Source organism: Lemur catta, chromosome 2, assembly GCF_020740605.2.
Source record: "Lemur catta isolate mLemCat1 chromosome 2, mLemCat1.pri, whole genome shotgun sequence".
In the NCBI taxonomy this organism is placed as follows: Eukaryota; Metazoa; Chordata; class Mammalia; order Primates; family Lemuridae; genus Lemur; species Lemur catta.
Window position 1 is genome coordinate 946,830 of NC_059129.1, and position 15,229 is coordinate 962,058.

General features: G+C 64.4%; 1 protein-coding gene across 1 annotated transcript in view; it reads left to right on the plus strand.

The window, feature by feature from the left end:
* Positions 1 to 425: 425 nt before the first annotated feature.
* CACNA1H (calcium voltage-gated channel subunit alpha1 H) overlaps positions 426 to 15,229 on the plus strand; it is a 49,808-nt gene continuing 35,004 nt past the window's right edge. Inside the window, 2 exon segments of the mRNA XM_045541056.1 lie at positions 426 to 734; positions 14,096 to 14,115. Of these exon segments, the coding sequence (XP_045397012.1) occupies positions 426 to 734; positions 14,096 to 14,115 (329 nt within the window).

Genomic DNA, 15,229 nt, shown 5'->3' on the forward strand with positions numbered 1-15,229 from the left:
GAGCCGGAGCCGGAGCCCGAGCCGGGCGGGCCGGGGGCGCGGGCCGGGGGCGGCGCTCGCAGCGGGGCCGGGCCGAGCGCAGAGCTGGGTCTGCGGTGACCGCGCCGCCCGGGCGATGCCCGCGGGGACGCCGCCGGCCGCCGGAGAGAGGTGAGACGCGCGGGGACGCGCCCGCTGCTCGCCCGGGACCCCCTTCAACTTGAGCGGGGCCGGCGGGTTCCTCGGCTCCCGCCCCCGCGCCGGGGCGGTGGGGGCGGGGCGGCCCAACCCTCGCGGGGGGGGGGCGGGGGCGCGTTTGTCTCTAATAGGGAAAGACAAAGACATCCCGGCCGCCGCGCTGTTCCCGCAGCTCCGCCCGCGGCGGCGGGGGTGTCGGTGCCGGCCCGGTCACCCGCTGTCCTCCGCAGGTGCTGCCCGCCGCCACCATGACCGAGGGCGCGCCGACAGCCGACGAGGTCCGGGTGGCCCTGGGCGCGCCTGCCCCTGGCCCTGGGGCGGCAGGGGTGTCCCCGGCCAGCCCCGGGGCGCCGGGGCGCGAGGCGGGGAGGGGGGCCGAGCCCGGCGAATCGCCCCCCGAGAGTCCGGCGGCCGAGCGCAGCGCGGAGCTGGGCGCCGACGGGGAGCAGCCTGTCCCGTACCCGGCGCTGGCGGCCACGGTCTTCTTCTGCCTCGGGCAGACCACGCGGCCGCGCAGCTGGTGCCTCCGGCTGGTGTGTAACCCATATCCTTGCGGGGTCGGGGCGCGGGACTCCCTCCGCGTGCGGCGCCACGCGCCGGCCCTGGCGTGGGCGGGGGGCGCCGGGGCGGCGGGGGTTGCTCGCGACTCGCATGGGGTGTCCCCATTCCGGAGCCGGGTTGGGACTGGACAGGGTGGAAGGGAGGCGGCGAGGCCACCGCGGGCGTGGAGGGGAGCAAGTGTCAGGGAAGGGAGGTCGGAACTCCGTGTGGCCCATGGGCGAGGCCGGGACGGGAATCCTCCCTCGTCCCGGGCGGGGGGCGCTTTCTGAAGGTCCGGCTAGTTGGGGACAGGAAGGTCCGAGGGAACTGGAGTGAGGGGCGCCAAGTTTCCAGGCTGCGCCTTGCGCTGCTCGGCGCGGAGACCCGCGGGGCCTGTGAGCGGTGCCAGGGCTCGCCCGTCCTTTTCCACGGAGAGCTGCGGTGACGTTGGTCGTGAACTCGCCTTTTCAGGCTGAACTCGGTGTTGGGGCCGGTTTAAGTCATGCGCAGCTGGGGGTGGGGGCAGGGAGGAGCTGGCACCGCACACTGGAGTCCTGTCTCCCCAGCCCTTCCCGGCCTGGCCTCGGCCTGGGGGTCAGGGGCAGCGCTTTCAGGTCCTGGTGAGACCGGCAGAGACTTTCAGAGAATGTTCCAGAACAGAGTTGGGTCAGGGCCAGGGGGATTTCTGGGGTACATAGGTTTGGCACCGCTGTGCCTGGGTCCTGCTGGGTCTCCCCATGCCTTGGCCAGAGTGACCAGGCTGTGGGTGCTGCTCTGAAATGCCCCCACCTGGGTCTGGGGACGGCGGGTGGGCGGTCTGTGGAGGGGGTTGGCGCTGTGCCCCCAAACTTATCCTGTCAGAGGTGAGGAGACAGGCAGAGCTACATGAGCAATGTGTGTATACACTTCGCTACCTTGTGTGTTTAACTGTATAAATATTAAATACAAAGGAGGAATCTGTACCAAAAAAAGTAATAAAGCCCATGTTTCTCTTTTCTTAAATCCAAACATCGGGTGAGTCAGACTCATCTCTGCTTGTTAGAAGAGGCTGATTGTGGTCCGAGACTCAGTGGGCTGTGGCCGTGGCCAGGGGCCTGCCTCCGAGCGTGGCATTGGGTTCCAGGGGTGGCCTTTGTCCTCCGCAGCCCGAGGGAGGTGTCTGCTGTCCGGTGGGCACCCGCGTGTCAGGAGTCTGGTCCGTGGCACGGGGCTGACCTTGTAGGGTAGCTGTAGGTCATCTCTCCGGAGCCCGAGCTAGAGGTGACCTGGCCACTTTGCTGTGGCAGGAAGGTGGCAGGGTGTGGTGGGCAGCCAGGTGGTGCTGGCCAGCCCTGGGGAAGGGGCAGGAGGGGACAGGACCGGGGCTGGCCCTGTGCCGAGCCCCATGTCCCTTGTTTTCAGGCGTGTGCTCACCAGGCGGGGAAGGTCTGGACTTTCTCTCTCCTGACAGCCCCGTGTCTGGCTGCTCTGTCCCCTGGAGGCTGAGTTTCTGAGCGTGACCCTGGCATTCTTGGGTGGCCACATCCCTGAGGACTTGCATGGAGGCCATTCCGTTGCTCTTTGCAAGGAAGGCAGGAGCCGGTTGGCCTCACCCAGGTGGGGTTAGCCCTCCAGGGTGAGCGCGTGGGGCCAGCAGTGCCCTTGGAGGCAGATGCCCTTGTGGCCCCAGAAGCACCTGGCATGGCTGGTCCTCCTAGAGAGATCTGGAACATGCTGAGAGCTCTCAGCCAGGGGAGAGAGCTGTCGTACCCCCGAAAAGTGGTGATTCGGGGTACTCTGATCTTCTGCTCAGGTCCCAGGAATCCTTTATTCTTGGCCTCATGGAAACCTCGCATCTGTCAAGTGGTGTGGGCTTGTCAGGGCCCCCAGGCGTGGGGATGCGTGTCCCGGCCTCAGAACCTAAAATAAGCCGCAGGCCTGGACAGGTGGGGGATTGGCTTGCTCGGGGAAGCCCGTGTGGGCCAACGCCGTCCACAGCCACTCAGATGCCTGGAGTGGGGAGGGGTGGCTTTGCCGGAGGCGGCTGGACCAGGGGCAGTTGGCGTGGCCCAGGCTTTGCAGGGGACCGTGGGGTGTCCTGGGCAGGATGGTGCGTCTGGGGCCTCGGTCTCCCTGGCAGGGTCCTTTATCCTTCCCGGAGAGGGTAACTCGAGAGGGGGGTTGACAGGATTTGTTCGCGGATCTCACGATCCCGGGAGGCGGCAAACTCGCAGCTGCCGTCCACCGCACCCAGCCCAAGCCGGGATCCCACCGGCAGTTCAGAGCAGGAAAGGACCTTCCTTAAGCCCCGGATCTTTCTGGAATCCCCCTGAGTAGGTGGCCCGGGCACAGATGAGCGTGTGTTCTGGTTTGACTCAAGAGTGACTCTGATCTCAGGCGAGGGAGTCTCCAAGGACGGCCTTCATCCTTATTGATTTACTTTGCTTTTAAAAATATACTTGTGTTGGAACTTTTGGGGCGCGCCGTTTCTCCTACTCAGTTTATTTATAGAGGAAGGTGGGTGGGACGTGTGCTGCAGCCGCCCTGCTGGGTCACGCTCTGCCCTCGGGTTCCTGACTCTGCGTTCGCCGCGGCACAGCTGCAGTGTCCCAGTACCCAGGCGGGGTGGGGGCTTCCCAGGGACGCCCTGGGGCCAGGACCGGGGGCCCTGCCTCGGTTCCCAGGAGAGCCAGGGGGTGGGCTGCAGGTTTGTGGCGACTATAAGGTGACCACGGGGCACCTGGGGGCTTGAGGATGGCAGGAGGCTCTAGGAGGTGTCCCCTGGGGTCCAGGCACCAAACACCCCACATCCCAGGGCTCTGAGAGGGCAAAGGTTGTGCCAAGGTCATCCGGCTGCCGAAGGGCAGAGCCAGATTGAGCCCAGATGGGGCAGGCAGCTGGGCCAGCCGCAGTAGGTCTTGAAGGTGTCTCTTAAAACTCGACGTTCTTGGGCTGTGACGTGCTCCCTGGACACCCAGCAGGGGTGCAGGGCAGTGATATGGAGAAGGTGAGTCCCTGCCTTGTCCCCATGGCTGGCCTGGACCAGGGGAGCAGGCCTTCCCCTGATGCACCTCGTACCCTGAACCCCATCTGAGCAGTTTCAGGACATCCGAGGGTCTCCGGAGCTGCCTCTGTGGCTGAGGATCAGGAGCCCTGAGCTGGGGGTACTTGGGAGTGGGGACTGGGCAGAGGCCCCGCCACAGACCGGGTGGGGTGACGGGAAAGCAGAGGGGCCACACCCAGCCAGCCTGGCCCCTCTCGGCCACACGGGGCCCCTGCCCAGGGTCGGCACACAGGACACAGGAGAGGGACAGGGACAAACATCCATTAGTTTCTGAAGCCACCGCCTGGCATCTTGGCATGGTAAGGCCACTTGCTGGGTGAGGCCACGGGGCAGCACTGGCTCGGGCTGAACACTGCTGTGTGCGGGCTGGGGGCAGACGTGTCCCCTGCTCCGGGGCTCATCTCGAGGCTGGGGAGGCAGCCCCCGGCCCCAGGCAACACAGCAGGGAGAGGGTGTGGGGCTCGTAGGGGGGGCTGGGAAGGGGGACATGGGGGTCGCTTTCCCTTCTGGGGTGCTGGCACGAGGCCGGGGACATCTCCCAGTGGGGTCCACTGACAGGCAGGTCACTCACTGTCGCTTCCAGGCAGTGGGACCACACACCCGCGTGACATCCCCTCTCCCTGGTGACATCTCGGTGGACGTGATGCCAGCAAGGCCCAGCGAGCCTTGGGCTGCCGGGGGACCTGGGGACACAGGGCTGAGTCGCCATAAGGTGGGGAGGGGACAGTCTGACCGAGAGTTTATGGGGTCGAGTGCACCAGTCTGTCACCAGCTGTTGACAGCGGTGCGCTGTTTGCGGTGGGATTTGAGAATAGTTGTGCAGCTCGACAGGATTTTTTAATTCTGGCTGCTCAGGAGCCCATCATGTCAACGAAGACCGAGAGAACTCTAAAGGAAGAAAACAGATCTTTTAATGGGAATTGAGAATTGCAATACCGCCTGGTTTCTGCTAAAGATAAGGTAGTTTGCTTGCTTTGGGGGCCTGCAGTGTCAGCATTAAAGAAGTTCAATGCTCATCAGCGTATAACACTCCTAAAGACCACAAATATTTTAAATTAGAGGGAGAGGCACAGTGGGTTATATTGCAGAAATTAAAAGATGAAAAGCAAAAGCAAAGAGAATTCTTTCAAGCAGCAATAAGGCCTGGAAACAATGCCACTGAAGCAACTTATAAAGTAGTTTATAACTCAGGGAAAAAAGGGAAGCCATTCAGTGATGTAGAAATTGTGAGAGAATGCACTGTCCAGGTTGTAGGATGCTTAGACCCTGATAACGTCTCAAAGTACAAACACCTGCCTCTTACAAGGAGACTCACAACTGATGAGCAGCATGAATTAGCCTTCTGCTTAACAGAACAACTTCCTGCAACACTTCGAAAGGGAAATATATATTATTCAGTCACTTTGGATGAATCAACTGATACTACTGACGCAGTGCAGGTTTTATACTTCATTCGGGTCATGATAGAAGATTTTCTTCAGGCACTCTTGTGAACAGACCACGGGGAATAGATACATGTTCAACAGCTTTCAAGATAAACGTCATGAGGTTGGACTGAATTTGGTAGATTTAGTGAGTGTATGTGCAGACGGTGCACCTTCCATGACAGGAACACATGAAGGGTTTATCGCACAGGTAAAAAATGTTATTAACGGATCCAGATGCTCTCGTGTCTTCTCATTGTATCTTGCATCAGCAAAGCCTGTGTTGAAACTACTATCTTTGGTGCTGGTTTGTGAGTGTTGGTAACTGTATTTGCGCAAACCCAACACGACATTGTCAGTTTCGTAACATGCTAAAGTTGAACCATGGGGTGTTCAGTGTGGAGTTGCTGTATCCTTCTAAGGTGTGTTGGGTATCGCAGGGACAGGTGTTAGCCAAAATTTTGTCTCTGCGAGAACAGATAGTTAAATTTCATGAAGAACAGAATCACCAATGTGAGTTATTGAAAGAAGATTTTTACAGGAATGCAGCATTTCTGAGTGATATCGTGTCAAATCAAAGTGACTGGAATATTTGCAAGGTAGAACTGAGTCTGTATGTGATATGTGGACAAAAATCCAAGCATTTTGAAAAAAAGCTATCTTTTTTCAAAACACTTCCCCACAAGGAAATTTCGGACGAACATTTTCCCCGGTTAGCAGAGGTCACTGATGAGGATGATACATGTGAATCATTTGAACGCTACGCAGCTGTTACAGACTATCAATTGGAGGATGTAATGAAAGGTTCACTGACTTTGAGAGCCATGACATCACATTCAAATTAGCATTTCAGCCTCACCTAGTTGATGTCACCAAGGCACCTAAAGAACTGCAGATGGAGCTGATTGAGCTGGCAGTAGATGACATTTCAAAGTCATTGATGCTAAGAGAGATGCAGTTGAAATATGGAAAAATGCGGTAGGATACCCACACCTTCAGCAGCACGCCCGAAAACTGCTTTCTTGCTGTTCAGCCACTTACGGCTGCGGACGTACGTTCTCCACCCTGATGCAGACCAAGACGCCCTGGAGGCCGCAGATGACTGACACCATCCAGAGGACCAGGTCTGACCCTGCAGACCTCCACGCTGCAACCAGATAGGCAAATGCTTTCCAGCAAAAAGACACAGCAAAGTCATTAAAAGGTGAATTAACTTAAAAATGAGCACACGGTTTTTGTCTTTTTGAAATCATTAAGTACATAGTAGTTAGGTTTTTACAAAATAATGTATATTTTTAAGTATGTGTAATTGAAGTGGCTTAAGTGCAGCCGTATGTGATTACAGCTAAATTAATTTGGCTTCCAGCATGGAAAGGTCCCCGCCCTTGTCCTGAGCGGGGGCCCTTGGCGGGGGGGAGGGAGCCTCTGAGTGTGGCCTTCAGCCCTGAGGGGGGCCCTGCAGCCCCGGCCCTCCCAGTTGGACCCTGGGGAGGCCCCCGTGGAGGGAGTCCTGGGGGCTCTGTCAGCTGGGCCCCGGCTGCTCCAACAGCAGGTGTTTCCTGGCCACTCCCCGGGGCTCAGCCTGGCAGGACTCCCGCTGAGTGCCCAGGTGCCACGTTCTGTGGTAGGGTGAGGTCAGCCTGACCCTGGTGCTCGAGGCAGGTGGGGACCCTTTAGAGGGTGGGATGGGCCGGACGGGAGGCTGTTGGGGGCAGCTCGATGGGCACAGGGACCTGTGAGCTGTGGGAGAGGAGACGTTTGCACAGACCTGGACGAGGGGCCAAAGCAGCAGGGTCCAGGCGGAGGGAACAGCCCGTGCAGAAGTCCTGAGGCAGGCGGAGTGTGTCCCCACAGCTGGTGTGACCGTGAGGGGCAGTGTGGGCCAGGGAGTCCCGCAAGGGCCTTGCGGTGGGGGGCACACAGCCAGCATGATGCTCCGGACCCTGAGCCTCCCCTCAGGAGCTTGTGGGGCCGGGAGGGGTGAGATGGAGAATGGGGGGGTGTCTGGAGGGGGTGTGTGTGGCCAGGGACGCAGGGGACCAGCTCGGTGAGAGATGGAGGGCAGACGGCGGGGTGGGGCAGGTGGCGGGCACCCTAGGGGCAGGGCTGGGCGGGGGACATGGCAGGTGCCCCTGCAGCTTCGAGGCCTGAAAGACAGGGCTGGCGCCAGCCCTTCAGTGAGAGCCCTTGGGCCCGTGAGGCGTCACCTTCAGCCACCCAGACTCCGTTCTGACCGGGGGCGCCGGCGGGGCCTCGCCTCTACAGTGGGCCGGGGTGAGGCGGCCCGACCAGGCCGGCTCCTTGGAGTTGCTGGCAGGACACCCCGTTCCAGGGTCAGGGTGCAAGGAGCGCGGGGGATGGGCCGGCCCATTTGAGGTCTCCCAGCAGTCAGGTCCCACGGAAACGTCACCTTGTTTATGCAGATGTCAGCCAGGAGAGCAGGGAACATCTTTCTCCTCCACGCTGGTGGCTGTTTAACTCCCTGGCACCAAGAGGGGTTGCTCTTCCCCCCCATGGTGGATTTTGGCATCTCGGAACAGCTCGGCCGGGGGCTCGGGGTGGACTTCCACGCGAGAGGTCGGGGACTGGCCACCCATCCTGGCAGGAACGCCGGGGCCGGGGCCTGGGTCAGACGTGGGGACCAGAGCCCAGGTGCCGGGTGGGGAAGGCCCCGGCTGCCCGGGAGCGTTGGCAGCCGGCTTGGGCACCCTCCCAGAGCGCCGTGCCGCCGAGGATGGCAGATGGGACTGAGTAGCAGCTCGTCGGTTTGCCAGAATGGTCCTTGTGCAACAGACATGCCGTGGGGGACGCGAGGGGTGTGCCGCCGCGTGGCAGCTGGGCGTCCCCGGCCCCCACGCTCCTGCCTCAGCCGGGAGGAGGTGGGCAGGGTGGCAGGGAGAAGCGGGTGTTGGCAGAGCTTGGGGGTTTGATTTAGCGGGACGTTTGGTGAATGTGCTGAATCGGAGTGTACCGGGCGGGGGGCGCTGGGTCCCCTTGGTAATCTCACCGCCACATCCGCACTGCTGGGGGCACGTGGTCAGCTGCCCGTCCTTCTGCGGCCTGGCACGGTATCGGTCTCGGGTGCAGGCAGATTTCAGGGGCTCCCGGCACATCCACCTGTGTTAGGGATGATGCTGACGAGGACCAAGGCAACCCCCACCCAGCCCCCGCCACGGCGCTGGCACTCCTTGCCCAGGCTGGGAGCTGGCCTGGCCGGGAGGGGACCAGGTCTCCCCCAACTGCCTCAGGGCGAGGAGGCCCCTCTGACTGCCCAGGTGAGCGCCTGACGCTGGCGGCCCCGGCCCTGCTGGTCCTGTCCCCGGACGAAGGCCCAGGCTAGGTCCAAGCCCCGGCCAGGCCGGCTGGACCCGCCCGGCCCGCGTGGCTGCGGCGTGCGTGTTCCCGCTGTTTGGGGCGACCGCGGGGCAGAGCTGTTTCCTTGCACATGAGCCGTGTGGGTAAAACAGCGAGGAGCGTTGACGAAGGCGCTCGCTGAGTGGGCGGCAGTGCCGGCGCCTGGCGTGCAGAGTGGGCTGGCGGCGGCAGGGAGGGGGCCGGGAGCCCGGGGAGCCCCCCAGGCCTGCTCGGAGGTCGGGGACAGGCCGGTCCCCCTGGGTGGGCACAGCCCCGCCCTGCCTCCCAGGCCTGTGCGAACTCCGACCCCTGCCCAAGACCCTGGTGCCTTGCGGAGGTGGTCTGGGTGGCCAACGGGGGGCAGGCCCCCAGCACTGTCCCCTTGTCCCAGCCTGCACGTGGCGTGTGCTGCGTCAGGCACGTTTGTGAAGAGGGGCGAGGCTCGGGGGCAGATTCTTCCAGAAGGTGGCAGAGCCATCAGGGTAGACAGACTTGGTGTTCCCTGAGGTCTGCGGTTGGCTGGTGGGGGTGAACCTCTGCCCCGGACCTGTCAGGTCACCATCCAGGACCCGCAGGACCTTTGTGTATGTCGCTTCCTGGGCCTTGGTTTTCCCATCTGTGAAATGGGCCTGTAGCCCCCCATGGCCTGAGTGTGCAGTGAGGGCACAAGCGGCACCTCCGACCCCACTCACGCCTCGTCCACGCTCCCCAGGTGGGGGGTCACCTGGGCGCCTGGGGCCGCCGGGCTGCAGGGCTGGAGGGGAGGGCGGAGCTCCCTTGGCCGTGGTCCGCGATGGCCTGTGGCAGTTGGCGAGAGCCCAGGCTGTGTGCGGGGCCACCGCGTGCCCTGGGTGCTGGCCGCAGGGTGGGTGCACACGGCCCTGGCGGCCAGAGCAGAGGGAGCAGCATGGGCGGGGTGTTGGGGGGCTCGGCAGAGGCGGGTCCCCACCCTGCGCCAGACGTCACTGTGAGCCCCAGGCAGAGGGGAGGCCAGCGGGGCAAGGCAGCCACGCCCGGAGGGGCAGGTGCCACAGGGCCACCGCTGTGTGTGGCCTGGCGGGGGTGGTGCTGGGCTGAAGGGGCCACTCAGTGTCTGTCCACCCGGAACCTCCGAACGTGGCTCGTGTGGGAACAGGTGTGTGCAGATGTCCCCAGGTGAGCTGCAGTCCTGCCGTATGGGGGGCCTAGATCCAGCAGGCGTCTGTCCTAGACACAGACACGCGGAGGTGGCCCTGTGTCCGCAGGGGCAGAGCTGAGGCAACGCGACCACCAGCCGAGGTGCACGGGGACTGCCGGCAACACTGGGGACGTGGAGAGGCCGGGGACGAACCCCGAGGGCTTCCAGACCCGCGTGGGGGCTCAGTCCTGTTGTTACCGTGGCGGGATGTGCCCGCCTGCCCACCCTCGCGGCCGCCAGTGGTGTGTGCTCCAGGGACGCCCTTCCCCCGCAGCGCAGGGGACCCCGATGTGTTCACGGGAGTCAGCCCCTTTTAGGATAAGTTTAGACCAACCGCACCGTGGGAGGCTCCTGGGCAGGGAGTGACCCTGAGGAGGGGTCAGTGAAGCCCGTGGGTGCCAGTCCCTGGGCGCAGTTGCTGGAAGGAGCCAAGTTTCCTGTGCAGGGATCGGGGGGCAGAAGCAGGGGACACGCAGCCAGGTGAGGGGCCTGGTGAGCAGTTTCCAGGCTTAGGGCGTGGTCCACCCAGGCTGTGGGTGAAGGCAGGGCTGTGGTGGGTGGACAGGGGCTGGGCTGTCCCTGGGAGCCGTGGCCAGGTGGGTGGGCACGTGGCCAGTGGCCCAAGACCCCCACTGCACCTGTTCTCATGGCCCCTCCATGGGTGGTCTTGGCGCCTGCCACGGGGGCTGGCCGTGGTGTGCCGTGGCCAGGTGCTTCTGCCTGTCTGGCCTCGGGGCTGTCTGACCCCTGTTGGCGGTGTCCCTGGCTGGTCCCCCAGAGTCTGTGCTTTGTTCTGGGTGGGTGAGGGCCGCGAAGCCCGGGGCCTGCTGCAGCTCTGCATGCTCTGGCCGCAGGGTGCCCGTCTGAAGGGGTGGCCCCTGTCCAGTCTTCCCCGCTGGGCCCTGGTGTGAGCATCAGGGAGCTCGGGTAGGGCCCGGGAGACGCAGGCACTGCTGGGGGCAGCTGGCGCTGGGCTGGGGTCTTCCGAGGGTCTCCCCCATGTTCTGGGCAGGGGCTACTGGTCCGGCCGGGGGAGTGTCCACTGCACAGCCAGCAGTGCCCGGTGGGCTGTGAAGCCCTCACCACACAGCCCTGCTGGAAACTCACACCCAGACTCCCTGGGAGTGGCCGTGTGCCGGAGTGTGTGGCAGGGGAAGGGCCTCTTCCTGGGCCACTCAGGGGCCACATGGCACCGTCCTGCTGTGTCCCTTTGTCTTTGCAAGCAGACGCCAGCCCTGGCGCGGTGGGATGAGTCAGCCTGCATTAGCACCTCATTAAAATGGACGGGCACCCTGGGCTGCCGGGGTGTCTGCGACCACGGCCCGGCACTCGTCCGTGGCTGGTGGCCGCCAGAGCCACGCTCCCTCGTCCTGGCCACGCTGCCCGGGCCGAGGGCTCTCGTGCCAGCCCTCACGAGGCCCAGGGCACCTGCTCTCCCTGGGAAGCCTGCCAGGTGAGGGACAGGCCTGCCACGGTGAGGAGGTAGATGCCACCAGCGGCCACTCGGCCTTGGGGTCCTCCCACCTGTGACCCTCTGATGCCCAGTGCCTTCCCGAGGGGGCTGGGGGCCGTGTGGGGCTTGGCCTGTCGGCTCTGCCCGGGGGTCTGAGACCACCTGGCCTCTGCCGGGTCCTTGTGGAGACTGTGGCACAGATGTGCTGGGCACCCTGCCCCCCCCCAGGAGGCCGACAAAGCCCCCAAGTGCCGTCCTTGGGTGGGACAAGCAAAGACCGTGGGCCTGGGTCCCTTTGCCAGAGAAAACACAGGATGCCGGGTGAGCTTGAGCTCGAGGAAACAGGAAGAGTGTTTTGGGGTCAGGTGGCCCGTGCAGCGTCTGGGGCACACGGCACCCCCGTCGGCAGGACCAGTGGCTGCTGGGGCCCTGGGCGGCCCTGAGCCCTGCGCGTCCCGAGCTATTTCCATCCGGACGCCCAGACGGCTGCCGGGTGCCGAGCAGGCAGGTGACATGTGCCCCGCGTGGGTCCCTGGACAGATGGCCAGGCAGGGAGGCTGGGTGCACCTGCGGCCCCTGTGGGTTGTCCCGGCTGTTCGAGTGGCGGCCGTGTGTTTTGGGCTCGGGAGCGGCAGGCTGGGCCCCGAGCCTCTGGCCTGGCGGGAGCGTCCTTCAGGCGTCCGACCTCGGGGCGGTTCGGGTCCCCGCGGTTCTTGGGCGTGGAGGATGCCCCACGTGGGCCAGGCAGGGCTGTGAGCGGCTGGGTATCAGGGTGGGGAGGGGGTGAGGACAGCCCCGGGAGTGTGGCTGAGCAAGGTGGTGCCACTGTCAGGGGGCAGAGGGTGGCAGGGCAGGAGGCGCACACGTCACCCACGGGAACGTGCTAGTGGCCAGATGCGTGTCATGGGAATGGCCCGCTGGGTGGGCCTGGGGCAGGGAGGCTCTCGGAAGGCGGCGCCAGACCACGGTGTCTGTTCAAAGCCGGGCCTGCCGGCTCTCCTGGCCACGTTCCTTCTCCATATTCCACAGCCTCTCTTTCACCTGCCGTCGGAATCTGGGTCACTCCATTAAGGATGGAGAACAGCTCGTCCTTAAGGAGCCCAGCCCAGTTCTGCACGGCCGTGGCTCCACAGAGCCTCTGGCCGGAGAGAGGGTGCCCGCCCGGCCCCTCCTGGGGGCATCCAGCCTCGGGCCCAGGGAAAGGCCCGGGGACCACCCACCCGCCCTGCCAGGTGTCTGCCCCGAAGCCTGTCGCTGGGGCCAGCGTGTGGGGACACCCTCTGAGACTCCGCCGGGGCCAGGCAGCACCCACCCCCCGCCCGGCTCCACAGTCCGGGCCGTGCGCCAGCACCGTGGTCTCCCTCCCAGAGCCGCCCTTGCCAACACCTCTCCTCCTTCCCCGGCCTTGGGGACTGGAAGCCTGTCCCCTCCCGTCGGGTATGAAAGTGCAGCCCCAGTGCCGGGGCTTTTGTTGCTCTTAATTGGGTAATTGGCTGCGTCTGGTGCCAGCCCAGCAGCTGCTGTTGCCGGGCCTGCTTCGCCTTTTAACGAGGAGCGGCCACGTTCCTGTCCCGCCCGCTCCCCCGGCCCCCGCTGGCAGGGGACGTGCTCCTGTGTGTGAGCTGGACCAGGCGACCCTGGCACGGCAGCGGCAGGGGTTCCTGTGGCCGCGCGGCTTGGGAGGATCAGGTGGGCGGCCAAGGGCACTCGCGGGCGGCCGCCTGCCGGGACCTAGCTCGCACCACAGGGCTCACTCACACCACGCACCGTGCGGTAGTTTTACTGCACTCACAGAGCTGTGCAACTGCCCTGCAGTAAATTCCAGAACATTTTCATCACCCTGAAAGGAAAGCCTGTGCTTGTGAGCAGCGCCCCGCCCCCGCGGTCTGCTCTGTGTCTGCGGAGTCTCCTGTTTCCTGTAAATGGAGCCGCGGCCCCGGTCTGGCTTCTCTCACTGAGCCTGACGTCAGCTGGGTCCACACCGTGGCTTCGGTCCTGCGGTGGAGCACGTGTGTGTGTGTGGCCACGTGGGTGTCTGTCCGTGGTGGTGGGTGTTCCGGCTGCTTCTGCCTTTGCCTGTCGTGCACGTCCCGTGCGGGGGTGTTTGCAGCCCCGGTTCCAGTGCCTGGGGCGTGTGCCGAGGAGCGGAATTGCTGGGTCAGGCGGGAGCCGTTTAATTGCGCGAGGTGCTGCCAGGCTGTCTTCCCGGGCAGCGCCACTTGTCACCGCTCCCCGCTCCCACCTGACATGGGTCTGTGACCAGTGGCTCTGTGGTAGCCTTGGTGACCCCAGGGACTCAGCCCCTCCCCCACCGCCAGCAGACACCCCGGGGGTTTTCCCTGCGGGGCGGGCAGCCCCCACCCAGGGGCCTAGAAGGGGCGTCTTGGCTTCCGCCTCCTGGGTCTTGCGTGGAAGGCGCCCTGGGGGCAGGGGCTCGTGGCCACCCTGGGCTGTGCGGAGCCCCGAGTGCTGGCACACGGGTGGGGCGGGGGCCGCGGGACAAGGAGCAGACGCCCGGGCTGCGGGTGGGAGAAGCTGGCGCGTGTTTGCGAGCATCCGGCCTCTGGAGAATTTCAACACCCACACTTAGAATAAAAAAAAAAATTATTAATGAGCTTGGTGCGGTTGCCATGGGAACCTGTTGCTAATGAATCTCTGGGGTTTCCTTTACCTTTGCTGCGCCCGGGAAGGCTCCGCACCACGACATGTTTCCACTGATGGGGTTGCCGTGGCAACGCCTGTCGCTAATCCCCAGCCGCTCCTGGTTTACCGGCCTGGCCTGGAGGCGCCACCGCCTGCGTTACATAAAGCGATTTAGCGCGTTCGAGGCTGTTGCCCTTAGAGCCCCCGAGGCCCCTGCCAGGCTCCCTGGGCCGCGTCCACCTCTCCTCCAGCGGTCACTCCTGGGCCCCCCCAAATGCAGGAAGCCTGGGAGACGCCTGAGCCCGTGTGTCGGCGTCCTGTCGGCAGGAGGGCTCCCCGTGTGCAGGACGTGGCCCCCACGGTGCCCCGCCAGTGCTTGCCCACTGGGGTCCAACGAGTGTTTGGAGCAGGGGCTCCTGTACCCAGAGGTGGCCCAGGGCATGGGGGTGGAGGCAGTGGTGGCTTCGGAAGCCCCCAGCTGTGCAGTCCGTGGGAGGGAGGTGCGGGGATGCCCCGTGAGGGTCTCCACTCTGCCCTCACCCCGATGAGCCCCTGTTGTCCCCTACGGACACCTGGAGGCCAGCAGTGCAGGGACCCCTCTCCCTCTGCTTGTAGGAGGTGGGTGTGTGTGAGGGGCCTGGGGCGCAGGGAGACCTGAAGCAGATTCTGCTGGGTGTGGTCGCCCACCGGGGCCTGGCTCTGGGCTGGGCCCGAGGTGCAGGGGCCCCTCCTCCTCCTCCTCTGCCGGCCCGTCCTTTGGCCTGGGTAGGGGAGGCCCCCGCCAGGCCGTGTGTGCCGGTAGGCAGGGGCCTGGGTCTCAGGCTCTGTGGAGCCCCCACCCATCTGCGATGCGTCTGCCCACAGTGGGGTCCTGGGGCAGCGCCGAGGGGCGTGTTGGCCTGGGGGTGCTTGGCAGACTCGCAAAGGCGTGGCAGCAGGAGGGAAGGTTCTGGAGCATTCCAGGTGTCAGGGCACTTAGTGTGTGCTCCCGAGTGTGTCTGCCCACACGTGGTCTTCCCACCACTCAGCAGTGCCCGCAGGGTGGGGTGGCACAGTGGTGGGGTGTGCTGGGGTCACTGAGGTGCAGAGCATCCACCCTGTCTGTCCCTGTCCCTGAGCCCAGGCTGTATGGCCTGGGTCTGCTGATGGGTGCTGGCTGGGACCTGTGGCTGGGGGTGTGACAGCCCGAGAGGGACGGGGCGTGAGGCCCACCTGGCCGGTGGCTTCTGCCCCTGCCCGCCTGCGCTGTGTGGTCCGAGTCGCAAAGTCCTGACACCTCAGGAGCCCGGCTGCGGCGTGGCCGGGACCCCCAGAGGGTGTCAGTGAAAGGCTGGGACCCCTCTCCGCCCGCCCTGCAGCAGCCCCCAGGCGAGCAGACACCCCAGAGCCCAGGAAGCATCTGCCAGCCCTGGAGGACC